This window comes from Hylobates moloch, unplaced genomic scaffold, assembly GCF_009828535.3.
Source record: "Hylobates moloch isolate HMO894 unplaced genomic scaffold, HMol_V3 SCAFFOLD_16, whole genome shotgun sequence".
Lineage (NCBI taxonomy): Eukaryota > Metazoa > Chordata > Mammalia > Primates > Hylobatidae > Hylobates > Hylobates moloch.
This window is the reverse complement of record NW_026652291.1, coordinates 25,560,709-25,585,222: the sequence shown is the minus strand read 5'-3', so window position 1 is coordinate 25,585,222 and position 24,514 is coordinate 25,560,709. Positions and strand designations below refer to the sequence as shown.

The following is a 24,514-nucleotide window of genomic DNA, read 5'->3' as shown; positions in this document are numbered from 1 at the left end:
GGTTATCATTCTTTTTCAAAGTGGTTGCATTAAAACCCAGAATTCTCAGAAGTGGGAATAAACAAAAGCTGCGCCCTTATTAGAGAATATTGTCTGGAATGTTATTAAATGGGTCTGGGCAGACAGAGAGGGGAGTTAGGGTGGGAGCAGGTGCATTAAAAGAGCCATACCAGGCCGGGCGCGGTGGCTCACGCTTGTAATCCCAGCACTTTGGGAGGCCGAGGCGGGCGGATCACGAGGTCAGGAGATCGAGACCACGGTGAAACCCCGTCTCTACTAAAAATACAAAAAATTAGCCGGGCGTGGTGGCAGGCGCCTGTAATCCCAGCTACTCGGAGAGGCTGAGGCAGGAGAATGGCGTGAACCCGGGAGGCGGAGCTTGCAGTGAGCCGAGATTGCGCCACTGCACTCCAGCCTGGGTGACAGAGCGAGACTCCGTCTCAAAAAAAAAAAAGCCACACCAGTACAGGAGTACTAGTGCTGTTTCCTCCTGGTACCTTTGAGAGAATAAAGCTAGTTAAGACCCACAGTCATGAGGCTAGGAGGGAAGCACGAGGGACCCGGTTTCAGGAACATAATCTATTTGTCATAATTTGAGTTTCTGAAACCATGTCACACTCCTTTGGCCTGTCCAAAATCATTTTTCAGAACTGTTCTCAGGGGTAGCTATATAATTTGTAGAAACCAATGCAAAATAAAACTAAGGGGCCCCTTGCCCCAAAATCAAGAAAAAAAGTGTTAAAAGTGCTAGAATAGAATTTCTTTGCCCTTTCTTCAATAGTCCATTTGTTATGTTTTTTTTATTTGCTATTGAATGACATTTAAGTAAATAAAAATGTAAATTAGCATGAATATTACCATTCGTCTTTATATTGTGTACAATGCCAGTTTTAAATCCAGATATAAGAGCATTCAGCCCAAATGCAGAATCAATGAAATAACACAATTTGTATGTCATAGCACATATATGCATGTGTCTTTTGTTCTTATTGGAAGAGTGGAAATACCATCCAAAAGTAACTTACTGCTTTTTGTTTCACTTCTTGATGCACGCACATTCTACCCACACTTTTTAACTTCAGCCTACTGATGCATCAGGTAGAACCAAAAAGAAGAGGTCTCTTGCCCTGTGCAAGCCAAGCCTTTCTGATTAGCAATCCTAGAGAGGACAGGTGGCTCACGCCTGTAATCCCAGCACTTTGGGAGGATGAGGCAGGTAAATTACGAGGTCAGGAGTTTGAGACCAGCCTAGCCAACATGGTGAAACCCCGTCTCTACTAAAAATACAAAAAATTAGCAGGGCGTGGTGGCAGGCACCTATAATCCCAGCTACTTGGGAGGCTGAGGCAGAAGAATTGCTTGAACCTGGGAGGCGGAGGTTGCAGTGAGCCAACATGGCACCACTACACTCCAGCCTGGGTGACAGAGTGAGATTCTGTCTCAAAAAAAAAAAAAAAAAAAAAAAAGAACAAGAAGAGGTCTCCAGGTTGCCCTATCTTTCCCTTTCATGTCGTCATCTTTACTGTAAATGGTTGGCTGACACAGAGACTTAAGAAAGGATGTGACAGGTTCTCCTGATGTGTTTCTTGGAATGCCATTGCCTTCTCTCTGTCTTCTAAGCAACTTCTGGTTCAAAGGGAGAGCATGAGCTCCTGGGGATGTCAGTGTTCCTACTCAGCCAGTAGACATAACATCCTTCCCTATTACACAGAGGACATGATATAGAATCCGGAGAGAGGAAAAGCAAAGGAGGCCAGCTTTGGCCTGAGAACTTACCCTAGTCACTCTTGCCTAGAAGACAATACCAACCTCCCAAGGAGAAATATTGGGGGATAAATTCAAATAAAGCTGTTCGATTCAGATTACTCCTATATGTGGGGAGTCCACAGGATCCTGTGCCATTGGGGCATCAGGAACACTATATGAGGATGAGTGGCAAGGAATGGAAGTGGACACACACATTGCATGTATCTCCTCTGCTTGCTTTCATGCCCCACTGTTCCACTGAACTTCACTTACAAAACACAAGTGCAAGATAAATAATTAGGAATTTCAAGATGGTAAGAGCAGAGCATACAACCTAGCAAAGGGTCTTTGTGAGCAAAAAACCCTGTGGATGACCTCATGGATCTCATGCCTGTGATTACACCTACTGTATTTCCAACACGCATTTTGACAGCAAATGAGTGTTGCTGTTTATGAACTAGAACGGGGAAAATTATTAACCTCACTGTCTATCAGAAGTGAGAAACAATTCATCTCATCTCTTTCCACATAGAAGTTCTGTTGTGTTTGCTTTTGTAAATTATTTTGAATCAATATCTAAGATGGGTTTATCTATTTACTACTAATTGCAGCCTGGGAGTAAGGATGTGACTTCTGGGGTTGAGTGGGCCCATCTGGGTTTTTGAACGTCTCAATTTAATAGCACCTGAAGACATTCCCTATCTAGAGATTTTTTATATAAATCATACAGCTTTATGGGAACCCATCCTCCCACATTTCTCTGTGGGAGGTTGGTATTTTCTTCTAGGCATGAATAGGATAAATTCTCAATCCAAAGCTGACCTCCTTTGCATTTTTCCTCTACTGGGACTTCATACCATGTTCTCAAATTGACTCTCATTTTTCCTTCATAGTTCTGTCTCAAACTTACTGGCTGCAGATCACTATCACTTGTAAATCCCTGTTTTATTAAGTCCAGTTTCAAATACCCAAAACTTGCTTTAACTTCTGCTATTGCTGTAACACCTGTCTCTGACTTTTCTAACATTATATTACATGGCTGAGTAGGATATACTTTTTTTTTCTCAGTGTAATAAGGAAAAGATAGCCTTGTATTTCTAGAAGTTGTATTTTATATTCACTTCATTGCATTTGATTGTTCTGGATAAGTTTTCTGTGCCACATAGTAAGTTTTGGGATGTACTAACAAGCACTCTTTTCTTGTGTTTACATCTTCTTGGGCTTGCATCTCTTTCTTAGAGGGAAGGAATGAGGGAGGAAGAAGAAAGAAAGGGAAGAAGGGAGGGAAAAAAAGTAGATTTGGTCTTTGGAGCTTCAGTTAAATTTCCCTTATAATGGTTAGACCTTAAATACTCAAAATGAGGATTTGTGGTGAAAACAAAAGAGCTGACAGTGGAAACACAGCCAAGCCTTTCTTATTAGCAGTCCTAGAGAGGAGAGCACCAATAAGAAAGAAGAGCAGCCATCAAAGCCAGGCCTTTATGTGTATGTAATCAACAGGCATCCAATCTAGAGTCTTAAAAATGGTGTGGTTTGGGTGGGTGATTTTATTTATTTTACTTTTCTGTCTCCTAAATAATATGTAATTTCTTCAGGCTAAGAAATAAATTGAAAGGATTTAGAGGGATTTGCTTATCAGTGGAACACCACGTAGCATTATATTCCTCCTGCTTTTGGGAAGGTACATTGAAGTTTGGTTAATCTTCTGTGGTTCGATACTCCTCTTCCCTCTGTCAGCCTGCCTTGAACAACAGATTAATCCCTTTTCCACCCACTCTCTTCTCCTTCCTCCCTCCCCTCTCTCTTGATCTACTCTTCCCTGTTTGAGCAAATAGAAGAAAAATCTTAAAAGTGGGGAAAAAAAATTAAACTGCTGCACCACATTTATTTATATAATCCTAGAAGACCTCAAGGATAGAAATAAAGGATCCCAATCCTTGGCACAAAATTTGGCCAAGCTTAGCTTGGTTTTTCTACTGCTAATTAAATCTTGAGTCTGCAAAGGGATTTCCTTAAAGACTAATTCATTAGCAAAAGTTATTGTAAGTCATGTCATTCTTTATCCTGCTCTAGTATATGCATTGTGGAAAAGAAGAAAAAGAATATGCTGGCTATTGAGGATGGGTAGAGGTTTTAGGGAGTGGGCGATACGATTTGCTTGAATTCCTATGTAGTCTGCTGTCTTCAGTGACAATGAATAATCATTGTTACTGTTGGGTGACACTTATGAGCCCAATACTAATTTTAAGATTTTATAGCTAATGATTTGGCAACTAATCAGTGTTTTCTGGTTTGACTTGGCTTAAATCTCAGTAGTCTATAAAGTCCATGAGGACAAGGACCAGGTCAGCCTGGTCCCAAGCACAGTGATTGGCACATCGTAGGCAATTAATAAACACTTGTCAAGGAAATTAGTGAGTGAATGAGTCAGTGCAAATGTCAGTACAATGTAAATAAAATCATATATCCAGAATATTTTTTTTAATTCAGTTTTAGAGAGCTCTGTTCCAATAACCTAATTTTGGTCAGACAGAATGCAATATCTTTAGCTCAGGGCGATTCTCTTTAAAGCTTTCTCATTTCATGGATATATGAGCAAGTAAGTTATGCATGTAGTCATATCTTGGCAAGTGATTATCTTCAGGAGTAGGTAGAGGGAAGAGGGGAAAGTAATAGCTGGAAGAACCCATGACATAAACCTTGTAAGACAGTTTTAAAATTCACAGGGTGTTGTTCCAATCGAAATACTTAAGCTCATAGATGTAGGATACAAGGGTCACCTTAGATAGTATCTTAACAAGATTAGAATTCTCTCCCTTCACCTCCAGCATTCAGGACCTGCTTCATGAGATGCCCCCATCTTTCACATCTGAGTATGACAAGTTAAAGTCATTTGTGTTTCATTTTATCATAACAATGTCTGTGGCTTTCAAAGGTAACTATAAATGGGACGTTTAATCAGAATGAAATAAGAGTATAGGTATCACAGTCATACAATCTTACCAGAGTGTGAGGTTGTTTCTGTATTGGGCTTAAATTGAGTGAGTGAGAGGGATGGGGGAGAGAGGGAGATAATGGCTTCTAACAAGCTGGCCCAAGCTCTTATGTTTTTTCTATTTTTGATTAAATATAAAAATCATTGGCCAGACATAGTGGCTCATGCCTGTAGTCCCAGCACTTTGGGAGGCCAAGGTGGGTGACTCACTTCAGCCCAGGAGTTAGAGACCAGCCTTGGCAACATGGCAAAACCCTGTCTCTACAAAAAAATAAATTATTCAGGTGTGGTGGCATGTACCTATAGTCCTAGATACCTCGGAGGCTGAGGCAAGAGGATCACTTAAGCCCAGGGAGGTCAAGGCTGCAGTGAGCCATGATCACACCCCTGCACTCCAGCGTAGGTGACTGAGAGAGACCCTGTCTCGAGGAAAAAAAAAAAAAAATCATCCAGTTATATGTGTGGGTATTAGCACTGATCAAAGATGAGACTGTGATGGCAACAATTTAGTAAAGAAAATCTTAATAGATACATAAAAAAAATGGTCAAACTTTTCAAATCTCATTAAAGGTTTTAGGTTTACTTAGAGTCAATGGGTATTAGGTAATTGAAAAACTCTCTCAGGCAGATTGTATTTAAATAGAGAATGAACATTCATAATGAAGCTAGATGGGTCCTCTCTCATCTGAGATACTCAGAGCTCCAATTCCATCTCAGAGTGAAGGTATAGAGGGGAAAGAACTAAAACAGCAAGCATTTAAAGGAATTTAATTCTTTTTAGCATGGAGCAGCTGCAGAGATGTATGGCTGTTTTCTGTGGGGCTTCAGAATATTTATGGGCCTTTCCCTTTTCCTTTTTCACTGGAAGAAAGGAGATCATCATTCTTGAGTGTGTTATTTATAATTTCATAAAGCTGTTCTGTGGCAGGACTTATTTTATCTCATACTTAATCTCAAATAACTGTGCTTCCAAGGAGATGGGTGGGGAAAAATGATTATCCCTCAAAATGATTAGCCTATTACCAGTGTAAGATGAAGAGCTGAAGGGTGGAATTTGAAGTTACAAAAGGCAGTTGGGCAGTAAGGAGGGGACAGAGTGAAACGGTCTTGAGCAGTTCTGATCACAGCTCACAGCAGTAGACACTTTTCTCATGCCCAAAAATGGATTAATAACGAAGAACAGTGTAGAACCATTGCCAAGAAAGGGTAAAACCCTTCTGAGTACATAATTAGAAGCCAATGATCATAGAAGCAATAACTCACTGGAGGAAAATACGTCAGATTTGTGAAACTTAGGGAATTGGAAGGTAAATATACCCATAAATTTACTTGGGTGGACAGAATTCTGAGCTTTCTTCTGTCCCAGCTTTATTCTAAGGTAATTTCAATAAACATTGTTAGGGGGAAAAAAAGAACATGAATGCAATAAAAAATCTTCCAGGAAAGGAATATATAGGGCTCCTGCCAGAGAGATATTTTATTGAAAGTTATTATAATACCTATCTTTAGTTTTATGAGTCCTAACACAGAACAAAGTAATTTCAACACGTGGATTAAAAATATGAAATACATATTTTAACATGTAGTAGTATGAAGTATTGTTTTTCATATAGGACTTGGCTAATATATAGGGGCAGAGGAATATTTTTCTCCCCTTGAGAAAGCAAGGTAAGGTGCTTAATATGCATTGTGAAACTGCATTGCAGTCATATTCATACACATGTTCTATAAACCATATGTAGTAGCTTCCAACCAAATGGGACAGATGACACTGGTGAGATGCAGGGAGTGGAGGAAGAAGAGAAGTCTGATAGGGCAGGACATTAAACTCATGCTCATTATCTAAGTTTTCAACAACATATCTCAAGTAGTGGTCACACTGTCATTCTAGTCCATCCCTTCCCTCCAGTCATCCTGTACTACTAGTGGGTGTATAAATAAACCGTGTTTTAGACCTCTAAGCCTTTGCAAATACTATTTCACCTGAAATGCCCTTCTCCTTCTCCAGTCCACCCATCCTCACTTCCTTCCCCTGTCTCACCACTGCCTGTCCCTGAGGGCTCATTTCGCACATGCTCTCTGCTTTCTTGCTATTTCCTCCCTTTGCACATTAATGCTTCCTCTTGTCAGAGCATTCGGTTTACTACGTCAAGTTTGCCTGTTTACTTGCCTGTCTCATCAGACTGTGAATTCCCAGAGCACAGGAACTGTGTCTTATCTGTAGCCTTATCCCTTATAACTGTTAAAGTGCTTGACACATATGTGTTTGAAAAAGATTCATTAAAGTAATGAATGAATGAAAAAAGCACCCTGATGACATATACCACCGACAGTAAATCTAGCAGCCCAGCCACTGTGAAAATTATTTGGTTTGTGGGTGGTCATAGATTTTTAAAAAAATTCTTCCTTGAATAACTTGTAGAGAATATTGGTATTTGACATAGGGGAACCGTCATATGTCAACACTTTAAGCATAGCCATTGAAAGTTATGAGAGCTTTAGACAATCATTGTGAGAGGAAAAAATGTGAAGATGACATTGAAGGCACCTTGATAAACATTCCCAACGTAACTATGAATAGAAGAGTTTCCTAAAGCAATACTATTTCCTGAAGGAGCATGGATGGTGGGCAGTTAAAAATAGCAATTCACTACAAGTGTTTATACCCTTGGTTACTGTGAATACTAAATTATTATGAATTAACAGCTCAGCACAAAGCCTAAATGTAGCCAGTGTTTATTAAGTGGTAAATGTTATTAGTAGGCATGATTCTAGATAGTCCAGATATCTGTTTCTTTGCAGACATACTAACTGCTCTTTCTTCTAAGTAATTAAAAGTAATTATGGACAATGGTTGTAATTATGGGAAAATACACACACATGCAGCCTAAGGCTACTGCATTTTATTAAAAGGCAGAGGTCCACAGATTTGTTCTACTCATAACAATCCTATTCTGAGTCTATCTGCAACATGAAACCTCTTGTACAAGCCATGGAAAGCAATCAAAGAAGTGTGCCTTTTCTTTCAAGGTTCAGCATCAGATCCTGCATTTGCTTACATCTGAAAAAGGACACAGACTGAAAAAACCAAAGCAACGACAACAAAAAAAAACTGCTAAAAGAAAGCCCTGGGTTTTCTGAAAGTATCTTTGAATCCAATTGCCATTAATTTAGGATATGATCTTAAGCCGCTCATATCACCCAAAAGCCTTGGTTTGTATGGTTGGATTTTCTAGATGTTAGGGACAAAAGTAGTTTAAAAAAAGTCTAAGTGTAGCATTCCTAATTCTAAGCCTTTTTGCAAATTAATGCCTCTGGCAGAAGAAGTCTTTCCATACTACACAGTGTTCTGTGGCAGGTGTGGCCAATGTTGCATGCCAGGTTCTCTAGGAAAACACTGGTTACCAAAACAGGCAAAGAGGGACTGAGATGTTTGTAACTGCTTTGGGAGTTTCAGTTGGCTGTACCTCTAAGTGGTAACGATGAGGTCTGAAAGACAGAAAGGAAGGAACTGAATTCATATAAGACCCACACAGATTGTCTAGATTCACAGCCACTGAAAACAGATCACCTTTGAATGATTGTTTAAGCTCTTTATGAGTACATTTTTCTTTATTACTCCTCATGGCAGGTACAACTAGAAATAGTATGTGTACCATAAAATGGAAGTAATGAATTGTCAGCAACAAAGAACACTTCTAATGTGGGGTAAATTGTAGCAAATAGAGCACACAGGCAGATATCAAATTTATTTAAATTAGGAGTGGCTGTCAGGCTTGGAATTACTTTGATTGAGAGGCTGATGTTGATTAATTGATTTAGTTACTTAGTGAAGTAACTAAGTGACGTGATGTGTGTGCACTCACACACACACACACATCCCAGGTCACTTTCTGAATCTAAGTGGAGGAGTCGGGATTCACGGTTGTGCTATGTCTAGGGCCAGGCCCATTCTTAGACACATTGCTGGATCATTTCTCCTTCAAACTCCTTTGAGTCTGGGCACCATTGCTAGGAGCTACTGGTAAAATGTGGTTCTGTTGCCTGGGAAGAACATTGTATTCATATGTACTCATATAGAAGATCAACAGAAAACAAATCTTTGGGCAAAGTGGAGCACAGAGCGGGTTAAAGGTGGAAAAAGGGGGTCAGAAAGTGAAAGATGATGTGTGGGGTCTGCAGTGGGGATTAGGGGCCCATTCTTGGGATGGAATTGGAGGTGGAGAAGAGGTGGGAGAGTGGGGCTGGGGATGGTGTCACCTAAACCACAGGGGAGAGAAACTTAGTATGAGAGAAAGCCAAGGAAGCTGAGAGGAAGACATTAAGTATCTTTTCAACCCCAGAGTCTACTCCTTTTTCTGAAGAAAAAAAAAATTACATTTGTTCTTTTGGCCCATGCAAATGAAGATGTCTCCTCTGAGTTAGAGATTCAACTAATATTATGTTAATATATGTTTTGGTTTCTACTGAAGTTATGCATTGCTTTTTATACATTTGTTCAACGGCCTTTAAACTTTATTGCCAGGCTTTCAGTTCTTGAAAGGAGCTCATTAGATTTTCATTAACTCACCAGCTTTCACTCAATACTATGGACCAAAGTCCTACCGGGCCATTCTGCAAGGCCCTTACAGTCAAATCATTAACAATTTCCAGTTGAACACACTTTAGTAGTGTATTCTCAACCTCTTTATTGCCACCACCCTAAGGAGTTTTTTCAGATAAGTTTTCCCCCTAATTGCCCTTTTCCTACAACATTTCAATTCCAAAGATATACTATATATTCATTTATGTAACTGTGGCCTTTTGGAGGGTCACAAACCATTGTAATACTTAAGATTGTCCCGAGCCCAAACCAACCTTTCCTGCCTTTGCTGGGAAACATTGCCCCTATAAAGATTGTATGCTTAAAAACTACTAAACAATGATTGTGGTCCTTCCAAAATAGTGTTTTCCTCTTATAATTGCCTTATTTATTTGGACAGTTAACTCTTTTCCCACTTACCAGCTCCTTTCCTTAAGTAACTAGAAGTGGAGCTATTACATGGCCCCCTGTCAGCAGGAAACACCAAGGGAATATGCTTACCATGTCTCTAACACAAATAACAGTCCCCCAGGATGTAACTACCAGTTTTAGTTGCTGGAACTGAAATGAACAATTCAGTAGCGTTTTTTTTGTTTGTTTGTTTTTTTTTTTTAAGTATGTTTAAAAATTCTTTTTTCGGTGTGGAGAGGGAGAGCATCAGGATAAACAGCTAATGCACATGGGGCTTAATACCTAGGTGATGGGCTGATAGGTGCAGCAAACCACCATCGCACCCATTTACCTATGTAACAAACCTGCACGTTCTGCACATGTATCTTGAAACTTTAATAAAATTAAAAAAATAAAAATTCTTTTTTTCTGCTAGTCTTGAGGAGCAAGGGTTGAACTATACCCCTTTCAGATGTAGAATAAAGATCAATATTGTTGTGTAGGGCACTTCTCTGCCATTTTAATTAAATCAATGAATTATCTAATGTGGTTTTTCCAGTTCTTTGAGGTCCAGTAATTCTATACCTAAGATGTCTATTTAAAAAAAGGATGTTTTCTGGAAATCCTGAGTAGAAAGGCTGTCATATGTATTCATTTATTAGGGCTGTCAAAACAAAATATCCTAGACCAGGTGGCTTAGACAATAGAAATTTATTTCCTCAAAATTCTGGAGGCTGGAAGCCTGAAATCAAGGTGTCAGCAGAATTAGTGTCTTCTGAGAACTCTCTCCTTAGCTTGTAGATGACTATCTTCTAGTGTCCTTATGTGGCCTTCCTCCCACTGTGTATGTCTGTGTCCTACTCTCCTCTTTTTAGAGGGACACAAGTCATATTGGATTAGGGCTCATCCTAATGCTTCATTTTAACTTGATTATCTCTTTAAGGCTTTGTATCCAAATACAGTCACATTCTGAGGGGCTGGGGAGTAGGACTTCAACATATGAATTTTGAGGGGGCATAATTCTGTCCATAATGTAAGACCAGGTATAAAGAAGCCTATAGCAAGCCACAAACAACTGCAATTCTAATTAGGCATATAATAGTCATCCCTGTCCCAAAAGATGGTTGTGAGAATCCTGTCTAATTAATAACTATAACTAAAAAGTGTGTGTGTATATATATGTATGTATGTATATGTATGTCTAGAACAGCATCTGGCTTGTAGTAATTGCTCAATAGAAGGAGAATGGTTTATTAACTCTTCCTCTTGAATTTGGATCCAGACTTTAGTATATTTGGGAATTGGAAGATTGACAAGTCAGTAAATATTAGTAACATGAAGAAGGGGAAATAAATGAGCATTATTGAACTATAATATATTGAGTCTTCTTATGCACATAGTAGGCCAAAAGTTTGTTTTTTGCATAAGATCTGTAGATTCATTCATTCAATATTTACTGTGCATGCAATATGTAGCAAATACAGAAAGCAGTCATCTCACCTACTGTATGGAGGGCTCTTCTCACAGCTGATATGCAGTCTCCTATATTTCTTGTAATAGATTCCCTGGGATTGGGGAGTTTCTGCAAGACTCAGAATTTAAAAGGTGCCTCAAGTTGAACTACTATTATTGCAGTCAGAACTGTTTTTGCTCTCTTCAGGAACAGCCTTACCTGTGTTCAGGGACTATTGTGTGGTATCATGCTACTGGTCCACATTACCAATTCAGCTATTGCAGCAATTACATAAAGGAATTCTTGCTAATGATAAAAGCCATTATGCTGTTCCTAAGAGAATGCATTCCACAGCGTTCATTAATTATGCCAGCCTATAGATGCACAACTACCACTGCATACACTTGAGACCAAACACCATAAGGATTGAAACTCTCTCAAAGCCACAATGTATGTCTGTGTTGCTTTGCACTCTTACGTTGCCCATCCTTTACAATAGCCCTTCTCCTGTCCTTCTGATTCTTAAATCTCAAAATCAGAATGAAGTAAGGCTGCACAATGTCATTTATGGGGATGGGTTAGGCTTAAGTCTCCTGGAGCCACCTTGGGTCACTCAGATCTATGGAAGACCCCCCTGAGATGGTCTAGACCCGGAGTCATTCTCAGCCACACAGTAGTTAAGAATTCTTCATCCTACAGTATGCCCTCCTTAGAAAAATAATCATAATGATGGGAGATGGGATACAGTGATAAATCTTTGATGTCTTTGTTCATTAGTTTCCTTATCTCTCTCTCTTCTCTCTCTTCCCCTACCCCATTATTTTCTCTTTGACATAAACAGCCAACATCAGATGATCTTGTTTCATCTGCTGAATGTTCAAGTGATGATGAAGACTTTGTTGAATGTGAGCCGAGTACAGGTAGGTCAGGTCAGTCTTGTTTTGCTTGCTTTTTTCTTTTGCAAAAAACAATACATACATATATGTGATTATACATGTGTTTTATATATAGATTATAGTATGTTAATGTGTGTATTTTATATCTATATATGTATAAGTATACATATATAAATATTATATCAATGAAAGCATCAAATCCCATGGAAGGAGCAATAAGATCCTACAAAAATTTTAAGTCAGTCTCTTGATAGCTAACAAAGAAATCACAGTATATGACTTAACATTGGGCAAGCAGATGCCCAGACTTACCACTGGAGCAGCAAATGTGTAGCAGCCAGTGGCAGCTATGAAAGTCACAGAGGGTGGGAACATGAGGAAATGTATGCTGGAATGACATCAAGAAAGGATGAACCCATGGAGGAGCTTAAAGGTTGGTAAGTGGAGCCATAAAGATTGGTAAATGACTTAAAACTCACGAATTGTTCTGAGCTAAGAGAACCACAAAATATATGTGTATATATATATATATATTTTCCATGGGATTTCAACAGCAGTTAACATGGTATTATCTTTATACTAATTTTGTTAACTGTGTGTCTAGAACATTTGTGCAACAATATAGTAAACACAAAATTAGTACTGTACCATGCCGTGTCAACAGCTGTGATGCTTCAAAATGTATCTACTGTGCTGAAGTTGAGAAGACTTTAGCAATCAGAAGCTTCAATGTGTTCCCCATTTGGACCCAGATACATTTTGATGTTTTATGGTCTTTCTTTATAGTGAGCTATATATGAGGTAATGTCCAGCAGGCAATTGCAGTCCCTGATTATTTCCTATCAACTTTTCCCAGTTGTCTGTTTTGAGACTTACTATAAGTCAAACATTTATATGTATATAATAGAGAACAGATATCATCGAATTTCTGTGTATGTTTAATAGAATTAATAGCTGGAGTTGGGCCAGGATCTTATTTCTACGAAGACTAAAATAAATAGAATTTTCTAGTTATTTTTTGCATTGCTTTCAGATTTTTTTCCTTTTAAGAAAAGGAAAGGCATTAAAAATTCTCTTTTGCTAATTCTAGAAAATTTAAGCTTAATGCAAAAATAATCTAATAAAAATAAAAACCTTCCATTTCTGACCCCTAAATGATTTACAAGATTTCAAATCTGTTGAAGGCTGACTGCTTTGGTTTCTTGCAAGTAGCATTGGATCCAGGAAGTTCTGTGGGTTCATACCCTTAGTATGACACAGGGACACATCATTAATATGACAGGGCTTCCATTCTGGAGTGTAATCTGTTCCATTGGGAGCTCAGCTGTGTGGAGGGAAAGTAAATGTGATCTGGTTGGGTTTTTTTTTTTTTTTTTTTCATATTTTTAGTTAATAATAATCTGTATGTGCTATGTGAGGTTTTAACCCAAAAAGGGCAGATACATCCGAACTATACCAGGACTTGGGTGCCATGTTTTCATTAATTTATTCATTCATTCATTCAAATAAATATTTTTGAGCACTCAGGCAGGATATAATATATCTCTAGATTTGAGTCCTTCCTATTCTGTTTTTTTTTTTAAGACATTAGAGAGAATAGAATAGTTTTGCTATCTAACTCCTCACATAATTCAATTCAACAGACATTTTTGAGAGTCAACTGTATATGTTAAGCATGTGCTAGATATTAAGGGTTCATATATTAATAGGTCACAATCCTCAATATGTACATTAAATTAGCTTGTTTTGTGGCAAACACTTTAAGAAATCTAGGCTTTAATTATATATATATGTATATAAATTTTTTTTTTTTTTGAGATAAGGTCTCACTCTGCCACCTAGGCTGGATTGCAGTGGCGTGTTTATAGCTCGCTGCAGCCTCCAACTCTCGGGCTCAAGTGGTCCTCCTGCCTGAGCTTCCCAAGTAGCTACAACTTCATGCACCACTATGCCAGCTAATTTGTTTTATTTTGTGTACAAATGGGGTTCTCACCATGTTGCTCAGGCTGGTCTTGAGCTCCAGGCCTCAAGAAATCCTCTCGCTTTGACCTCCCAAATGGTTTTCTTCCTTTCTTAGCAGTGATATCTCTATATGCAGCAATGTTTATCAAATCTGTAGATTTTAAGGCTTATCAAAATTGAGGCTTGGTCCTTCTGAAATATTATCACCATCTTTCCTCAACTACTCACCCTGCCTCAGAAAGTCATCTCCACAGCAACCTTTAGAATAAGGCAGTGGGCTTTTCCAGATCTCAGCTTCAGATTATCTAGCTCTATAGCTCCCCAGCTTATAGGTATATATTGCTATTTGTTATGAGACTTGAACAATGTAAACCTGAATGGCCCCAAACTAAATCCATTTGTTTTCTAGAGGCCACACAGGTATTTTCTCCGATTCAGAAGCAGAGGACAGAAATTCAACACCAACATTTCTTGAATAACATGAGGTGGGTGGGGAGATACAGTTTGTTTTTTTTTTTTTTTTGAGATGGAGTCTCGCTCTGTCGCCCAGGCTGGAGTGCAGTGGCGCGATCTCGGCTCACTGCAAGCTCCACCTCCCGGGTTCACGCCATTCTCCTGCCTCAGCCTCCCGAGTAGCTGGGACTACAGGCGCCCACCACCACGCCCGGCTAATTTTTTTTGTATTTTTATTAGAGATGGGGTTTCACCGTGGTCTCGATCTCCTGACCTCATGATCCGCCCGCCTCGGCCTCCCAAAGTGCTGGGATTACAGGCATGAGCCACCGCACCCGGCCGGGAGATACAGTTTTTAAAATTATCTGTTGTGTTCTGTAAGGGAGCATGAAAGGAGATAAAGTGAGTGACAGAACCCCTACCTTCAAAGAGTGAACATGTAGCTCTAGGAGGCTGATACTGATTTCCTCCACCTGTGATTATTCAACTCCTCACATTTGAGGAATGAGCATTGCATTTTCCTAATTTTATTTACTCCATAAAGTATTCCTGGTGAGTGATTTGTATACACAGGGAAATACGTCAGAGGTATATTTTTAATACAAGAAGTAGGTAGATACTCCTAGTAATGCAGAGAGAGGTTTGCCCAGAGGACCTTACCTGCTTAGAGCTATCAAGCCCTCTTTTTCATTACATAAGAAATAGCTCCTCAGAAGTTCAAGACCAGCCTGGCCAAGAGGGTGAAACCCCATCTCTACTAATAATACAAAAAATCAGCCAGGCGTGGTGGCAGGCGCCTGTAGTCCCAGCTACTCGGGAGGCTGAGATAGAGAATTGCTTGAACCCAGGAGGCGGAGGTTGCAGGGAGCCAAGATCGCACCACTGCACTCTAGCCTGGGTAACAGGACAAGACTCCATCAAAAAAAAAAAAAAAAAAAAAAAAAAAATCTCCTCGGGCTTCACATTTTCCAAAAACAATACAGATTAAAATCAGAAATCAGTTTCTTGGGCAAGATTTGCACTGCCTAAAGAGAAGGGACCTACTACCCGTGCAGCAAACAGATAATGGTGACATTTACATATCTTTGACATAAATTGCCAATCTTGTGATTCTGCATTACCACTAAGATTAAAATTCTGGTTTCGAACACCCTAATTCACTGCCTCCATTTCTAAAACATTTTTCCAGGCCTTTTGCTTGATGCAAATACACTAAATTTGGCTAACTTCCTTGGCCTTGTTCTAGCATACTTACTACTTTATCTTCTTTCACTTTGCTAGCAAGTTTATTATTTTTCTAGCTGTCTCCGTTTATGAGGCATTTAACTTCTACAGGCTATTTCCTTATTAATTTACATCCATTTGAAGCTCTCACTTTTCATAAATTTGGGTAGTTTAGTGTATGCTATAATTCAATTTTTATTTTCATGTGAGCATCAAATTTTAAATGAAATAATTTATTTTTTCTTCAAATCACATTGGATTTTTAAACTGCTGGTTTTGAGTTAGGTATAAGCAATCACCTTTCACTCTCAGAACTTACTTTTGTGCTTAGGGGTCACCACGGTTTGGTATAGCTTAATCATATTATATTTAGGAACAACGTAAATATTTTGGAGCTTGGTCAATAGGAGTCTAGAAACCTTGCAAATCCAGTGGAAGTCAAATTTTCATAGTATATTTTTGCTGGTAAATATGTAGAAAAATTAAAAAAAAATCCCAAATCATGAGAGCAAGGCATAAAGTAAAAGCTCAATTAGGATTTGTCGACTGAATTAGTTTGAAACAGAACTTTATATCTCTAACTTCATATCCCCTTTAACAGCTAAAATTAAATCTGTTGACTCATTTAAAATTTATGATTTCATATAATAGGGCTGCCTTGACAAAACCTATATTTTTAACAAATTTATTTTAAAATTTTTATTTGAGACTGGATAACAAGACTGGCTAGTTTTTGTATTTTTGGTAGAGACGGGGTTTCGCCATGTTGACCAGGCTGGTCTCAAACTCCTGGGCTCAAGTGATCCACCCACTTCAGTCTCCCAAAGTGCTGGGATTACAGGCATAAGCCACTGTGCCTGGCCAAAACCTACATTTTTTTTTTAACAAAATTATTCTCTGCTTTTTCCTATCTCTACCTTTTTCTGGGAACTAGATTCTTTTATAAGTCACAGATACAATCACATTTTCTGAATATTTGCTTCAAGGACCCAGAATTGAACCTTTAAACAATAAAGTTATGATAAAACCATCTGCATCAAACGAAGATATTCAGAAGTGTATCTGAATAGCTATCTAAAGGCGAGGGTCTGGATTTTAACTCTTGATTTATAAATGTTAATTGTGTTCTTCACAAAACAAATCAGTATCTAATACTTTAGATTCGTTCTTTGCATATAAACTGTTTCATTTCCAACTGCATTTCTATCAATCTTAAATTGTGCAGTAAATTCATATTTCATTGTCCTTTTTATCCTTTGAATCCAATAAGAAAAACAGACTAGCTGGAGAGCATTCAAATAACCCCTAGGAAAAGGATACCCTCATGAGATTATGGAAGCCAAATAGCAATTAAGATCATTAGTAAATTCACATTTGTAATCTAAAATGTGGGAATGAATTCTGAAATTCAGAGAAAATAATACAATTCACTTCCCATTTCTTCTCTTTCCCTTACCCCTGCTGCTATCCCTAGAATTCCCATCTTTGGAAACAGAGTAATAGTGAAAACAAATGTATTCTTAGATGAGCTTTTGTATAATTAAACATGATCAACTTCCTGGATTTTACATATTTATCATTTCAAGATTCTAAAAGTCTTGGAGGCAGGAGGCCACAGAGCAGAGAGAAAAAAAAAAAAAGTAATACGCTATACCTGATCAGTGGGCGTGGCAAAACTTAACCACATTGATTCATCCAGTCGTTATCCAGGGGTATATTTTTCAGTTTGTCAAGTAGCTAGTTTTTCTGCCTTCACTTTTCTTAAATGTCCTTTGATCAAATCTTAAGGGACCAGCACTTCCACCAGAGGGCAGACAGTAAAAGGAAGTGAAGATGAAATACATCCATCCATCAATAAGACTGTGCTAAACAGCTTTCATAATGGTTGGATTGAAGGAGATATTTAAACTAATGGCAGTCATACGAGATGACAAAATAATTGCTATTCCCAGAGTGGTTCTCAGGTATATTTTTACTCCTCAAATCTACAGTATTCACATTTGCATTTCGGTGTTACTGCTACTTAGTTCCTCTTTGTTAGCCCTACTATAATATACAACCCAAACTGAGTGAAACTTAAATTTGGCATAACACCAAGATCACATCTAGTATTTTCCAGGTGGAACTGGATTCTTAATCTTTATCAGTCTGAGATGCCTCGGGAAAGTATCATCTGAAAATCTGGCACTGAGTTACAAAAAGCTCACCAAATCATTTTAGTTTTTATTTGCTGGAACATGGTAGAAAATGCAGCTGAAATGTTAATAGATAATAATAATTTTCCAGTGAAGGATCAAGAGAAATTTATACCAGAATTTATAGATAACAAGTAAATGTGCTGATTGTTGGCCTTAAATGTGATGTTTGAAATCTTATTTATAGAGATACATTTTGTCATTTGTGTCCTTGTCAAGTTTGAAGTTAGCAACCGGTATGTTTTTATTACAAATAAGTCAATTTTATTTAACTATTTATTCACTTTAGATTTTTCTATATGAAAACTCATTAGCAAATAGAGTCATGTTAAAATTTCATTAGTCAATGGCTATTCAGAATATAGTACAAAAATAAATGTCCAAGTAAAATCTCATAGGAATGTTGGAGTATGACAGATCTATAAATTCAATGATCTGTAAATGCTATAAATTCTGATAAAAGGCTCAGATCCACTTAAACACTTTGACCAAAGAGATAATGGAAATAATCTAAGACAAGCATTTTAGCTTTGGAAAGAGAACTGTATATCGATAGAAAATTACTTAATTTAATTCATTATTATTGGCTGTGGACATCAGTCATTTTAAAATTTGAGTTATAATACATGTCTAATGCTCACAAAAGCAAATAGTTGTTCACATACTTAGGTCTAGACTAAATCATATCCATTTTTCAACTGCCTTTATTGATCTATAAGTTAATAGAGTATGTTCATGGGAGTATAATGTTCCAGATTAATGATACAGTTTTTGTCTTTATTAACCCACTAAGTTATTTCACTTTTTTTCTTTTTTTCTTTTTTTTGTTGAGATGGAGTGTCACTCTGTCGCCCTGACTGGAGTGCAATGGCTTGATCTCGGTTCACTGCAAGCTCCGCCTCACCGGTTCACGCCATTGTCCTGCCTCAGCCTCCTGAGTAGCTGGGACTACAGACGCCCACCACCATGCTTGGCTAATTTTTTTCTATTTTTAGTAGAGACGGGGTTTCACCGTGTTAGCCAGGATAGTCTCAATCTCCTGACCTCGTGATCCACCCACCTCAGCTTCCCAAAGTGCTGGGATTACAGGCGTGAGCCACCGCGCCTGGCCAGTTACGTCACTTTTTTATAACAGCCCCATCCCAACCCAAGTTATTTTTTAGACCATTGAAGTAACTATGTGCTTTTAAAATCCTTAATGGTGAAATGCTTTGAAAATTAGGGTAAGAATAAAAATATAAGAATAGGAAAGATCTATTAATTAGCTATTGCATTTTAGGCTGAGGAATAGTGTGCATAATATATGTGGCCCATAGATTGACTATTATGGATTCTGTAACAAATATATTTAATAATAAAAAAATGAAAAAAATTCTATCCAACTCCATTACCCAAGATTTTTTGGTAGGTTGGAGAGCGAGGCAGGGGAATCCATAAAATCAATGTATGAGTGTATATACTTCTATCTGAAAGTTTGATAAATCTCTTCAATATGTAACACTTTTGAGTAACTATTACATGTAGGCACTAGAATAGGTGCTGGGAAAACAAAAGTATTTTGCTTCATAAATATTGCTTCCAGAAGTTCAGTTTATTAGGAAAGGCAGATACAATAAGAGGAATAAAAGGAAGGGAAGACACAATGAGGTCAATGAATGGAAATGCCCACGATATTATCAGCACCCTAAGGACGTTGAAGCACTCCAATTCAGTGAACAGCATACCTTATCAGGGATATGCAAGAAAAAAAAAAAATCACACAAGATGATGCCAAGCACTGACAGATTCAACTAACCCCAAGGAGCATTCGTCTGTATTTTAGTTTGGTGACACAGAATTCTCATTTATTATGATTGAAGAATTAGTACAGTTCAGTAAAGTAAAAAAGCAACACTCTTTTGAAATTAGTACAGCTCAGTAAAGAAAAAAAGCCACACTCTTTTGGGGACTTCATATATACAGTATGGTCAAGGGCCACAACATTTTTAGGTAATAGGGTAAAGGATGGACATGTTGAAGGGAGAATTTCAATCTGAACTCATGAGAACTTCCTGATTCCAAATGCCAGTGCAAGTGGTACATAAGGAGTGAGCTTAATGACATCATTAAGCAAGTCCCCCAAAAATCAATAAAGAGGGATTGAGTTTTAAAAGAGAAGTTTTTATGGGATTTATTTTATTCTTTTTATTCTACATTTTTCTTCCACAAGCCCTAAGTATATGTACTGTGTGTATATATATATGATATGCACATATGCAAACAATATAGTGCCTGTCACTCCATATATATGTAGACACAGTACAAGTGATATTAGACTAATGTAATCAGAGATTAACAGCCCCTACCATCAGTCATGTGTTTACACAGAAATTCATGCCATCATTCTTAACCAGCATCAGCAAACATAGACATGCATGATACTGTTTTAACTTGGCAAACAAAGCATGGTGATTTTTCTTTAAGATTTCTTTATCATAATTATAATGGTGACTCCATAATTCAGTTATCCTTGGGAGGGGTGGAAAGAAAAAATTATACAGATATATCTATCCGTATATGCACATTCCTGTGTATATATATAGATATATACCTTGTATATATTTGAAGAACATTTTGTTGTTTCACCTCATCTTGTGCCGCATGAATTTTTGGTGGTTCAACTTATTTTGTTTTCATATTTACTATTTTGATCATTATGCCTATTTTTAACTCATTGCTATACTTTTATGAGTAATTATAATCATTATTTTCAAATACTGAGAGATATATAGATATACAAATCAAACAAGGCAAAAAAATCTTTTCTTGCCATCCTAATCTTGAATTCGTCCCCTTTCAGCATATCCCTCCAGTATTTATCTCAAAACAAAACAAACCCCAGCGAAATCCAAGAAAGTTGTGTACAAAAGAATGAATACTGTGTTTTCCTCTTCCTCCTTCTATGCATATTTTTCCTTTTAATTTCCTTTTTTCCTTTTTATTTATCCCCATATCTGCATGGACCACTTGCCTTTACGACAATGTAATTAATTGAAAAGATAAAAGAAGAGCCAGAAAAAAAGAAAAGCACATAGAAACGACAGAGAAACACACCCCTCTCCACAAATTTCAGATGGCATAAAAAGAATTTTATTGCAGATATAGAATATTTGTTGTATCTTTTATTTCTGTCTGGACAAGCCCAGGATCATTGTGTGGCATGCCGTGACAGTTTTGTAGCTAATCAACTAACCATGGCCTCCATCACCAGTGCATGACACCATCTTGTGTTTCATCCAAGTGACACATCTAGGCTAACCCAGCAAGTCCAGTGTATGAGTTGTGGGGATTACATTCTTTTGTAGTTATAATTTCATGGGTCCTTGTTTTTATTATTATTTCCATTGGATCATGACAGCCCTAAGAGCTGCTCTCGCAGCATCTCTGTATGGTTTTGTTCTTGTGTTTTATTTTCTTGGCACAGCAGTCAAGCATGTGTCTCTTGTTTGGCACATCTGTCTTGCCATCTTGTCTTGTCCACTGTCGTGGTGTTGTTCTGTGATTCTGTTCTCTGTTTGTAAGATGTGATTTGAAATCCTCTGCCTTTATTTCTCACTCTCCTATTGTCTCTACTTTTAACCTTACCCCTAGGGAACTTCACAAAGAAGCAAAACAAACTTTCAGTCACATTGTAAGGCTGATCACTGGTTTGCATCTGGAAGTCATAAGTTGTACTTTTTACCTGACTTAAGGAGGAAAAACTTACAGTGGGAAACTACTGATAATTATACTCAAACAGCAATCTGATCAACGACAATAAGAAACCCTTGTTGATTATTTTTGGTATGATTAAATGGGCTTACTGTTAAAGGGACTTCATGTAAGATCTAATTTCCAAAGAGTTTTTTTCATAAATTATCAGTCTTCTAGTCAGAAACTTTTCTTCAGGAGCAGATCAACGGAAGATGTTTTTCAGGAATTGTTAGTGAGGGAGCATCATTTCTGCTGTGTAGGACAGTGCCTGTTCCTGAATTGGTGAGGAACTTTATGGAAATCTGCAAATGTTTTATTATAAAATGCATTTAAGTTTATGTATTAAAATATAAGTGCGTTCAGCAAGGCATCTGAGGATGGGAAAAATAACTTTTTAACTCACTGGTTCCACTTCATGCATATTTCGAGGTAAGATTATCTTTTGATCTTTCTGAGTCAACTGATAGATTTTTATTTTTTAATTCATGGAAGCATTAGAGAGCCAACACTTCAACTTGAACCTAAATTCATTCTTTTCCCATTCCAGAGAACACGACATACGTAATAGCTTTAGTTCTGAGAATAGAGTCTGAATCTGAGACAAAAGGAAGTGCCCAGTTAATTATCCAAATGTTGGACTCTACCTGTGATTATCCAGGCGATTTCATGCTTTACTTGGAAGGATTTGATTAGTTGGATACAAATAGCATGAAAATGCTACTTTGTAACAACTTTCCCTCTTTAAGGGTTGAGCACGAGAATATCAAATAGGTATAAAAATGAGTAACAGGTCATATATTAATAGATTAAAGATGATTCAATATGCCTAAAGATTTCAGATGAAAAATCTGTATTTGTAATCTGAAAAAGAGAAAGCATATCTAGACCTGTGGTTTTCTGATGAGATCTTTCAGTCAGGCCAGGGTAGCTATTGGTTTTTCTTAAGGGTAAGGGGAGAAAGGCCAAGGATGAGGAATTGGATGGCTCTATAAACTAAGAACAACTTTCTGATGAAAGAAGGAAGGGAAACAAGAAAGGTGAAGAAAGAGGAGGAGGGAAACGTAAAAGAAAGGGAGGAGGAAAGGAAGAGATATTGATTATGAGCCAGGTAAAGCTGCTTGGTGATAAATATTTTAAAACCAGCACACACACAGAGCTCTAATTTGCAGTTTTCCAGTTTCTGTATGGTGTAAAATATTCCCACCATGGCTGATTTCTAGTTACCAATATGATAGCCCTAAACTCAGAATTGGGAAGTGTGCTTGCTCGTACACAATTACATGGCTTTTTCATCATACGTACACTGTAGACATCAAGAACCTCATAGATAATAGTAAAATCTAGTAAGATAATTAGGAAGTACCAAGTTTTAAGTTTTTAATTATCTCTGTTTTTAATATACTTGTAACTTTATATATATTGACTTCTGAAAATGGCCATGTTTTAACAACCAGCTTGCCAATTTCCTAGAAATTTTGCAATCAGTTGTCATAAACTGGCTCAAGCACACCACTAGCCCAGGTACTATACTGGGTACATGAAAACATAGTATTTTATTTAAATCTCATTTTAAGTTATTGTGAGATAAAAACTACCTTGGTCATCTTACAGTTGAGAAAATTGGGATTTTAAGTTTGCTTGTTCAAGGTCACACACCTGCACATAAATGGTAGAGGTAATATTCAAGTCCAAATCTGTTTGAAAATAGACATTTTCTTTCTATTACAGTGTGCCAGTCATTCTTTCAACACTTCTCAAAGCACTAAGTTGAATTTTGACACACCCCTTTGCGGAGCTTAGCATGACTTGGGTTTCCCTATTGCCTCAAGGAGGTCCTTGGCTTTAGCTGTCATAGATAAAATGGAGTTTAGATGTATTATGGTTGTGTCAATGGCAAAATGAAGACAGTGAAACAAAATTAGAACTCCTGATTACTCTGTTTGTAAATGCCACCAAAGTTATGACCATATCTTCATGAGAATGTCCACTTTGACTAATCTTGTTTCCTCCAAATATTCCTCTTTTACTAACATTGACAATGAACAGGATATTTCTTAGGTTTTCAAATTCTGTCCCTTGAGCTTTGGAAAGACTATCCCAGATACATTTCTAAGCACATAGAATCTATAGCATGATTCCATTACGTAGTTAGGTTTTATAACTTTTAAACTATAATGAATTTTATTTAGTTACAGTATGTAATGCATGTTAATTAACCAACTGCACAGTGAAATATGTCAATGCCCTTTGCTTCCACATTTTCTAATAGAGTAAGCTAGTATATTAACATTTAAAACAGCATGAGAACCACAGTATTGCAGAAAGCAACTGCAGCTTTTAAAAATATCATTTTATTGTAAGATACTTAATCATTGCTTTGTAAAAGAGTTTGAGGGGTCTGGGAATTAAAAAGGAAAATGTTGCAGCTTTTTAATCCTTCTGATTTGACAAGATAGATAATTTGATTGAGTTTCTGATAGTGCAGTATTTTGCTTTAATTTGGTGTGAAGTTTAGTTGCCCCCATAATTTTTTTTCTTTTTTTTTTTTTTTTTTTTTTTTTGGTCACTCTGTCACTCATGCTGGAATCTAGTGGCATGATCTCAGCTCACTACAACTTCTGCCTCCCGGATTCAAGCAATTCTCCTGCCTCAGCCTCCTGAGTATCTGGTACTACAGGCGTGCGCCACCATACCCAGCTGATTTTTGTATTTTTAGTAGAGGGGATTTTACCATGTTGGCCAGGCTGGTCTTGAACTCCTGGCCTCAAGTGATCTGCCTGCCTTGGCCTCCCAAAGTTCTGGGATTACAGGTATGAGCCACCATTCTGGGCCTCCCTATAGTAAAATTTCAATGGCAGCATACACGACATTGAATAAAGTCCTTTG

The 24,514-nt window shown here is 37.6% G+C and overlaps 1 protein-coding gene and 1 long non-coding RNA gene across 37 annotated transcripts in view; one reads left to right on the top strand and one right to left on the bottom strand.

Moving 5' to 3' along the window:
* The window catches only part of LOC131381586 (uncharacterized), a 239,395-nt gene that overhangs the window by 122,370 nt on the left and 92,511 nt on the right, over positions 1-24,514 (bottom strand). The gene's annotated exons all lie outside the window — the stretch shown is intronic.
* The window catches only part of NRXN3 (neurexin 3), a 1,690,724-nt gene that overhangs the window by 1,619,280 nt on the left and 46,930 nt on the right, over positions 1-24,514 (top strand). For 20 of the 36 annotated variants that reach the window (XM_058429924.1, XM_058429914.1, XM_032180331.2 and 17 more), the window contains one exon: positions 12,008-12,095. In XM_058429924.1, coding sequence (XP_058285907.1) covers positions 12,008-12,095 — 88 coding nt within the window. The remainder of the gene's footprint in view (positions 1-12,007; positions 12,096-24,514) is intronic. The other 16 variants (XM_058429925.1, XM_032180353.2, XM_032180336.2 and 13 more) reach the window with 1 other exon arrangement.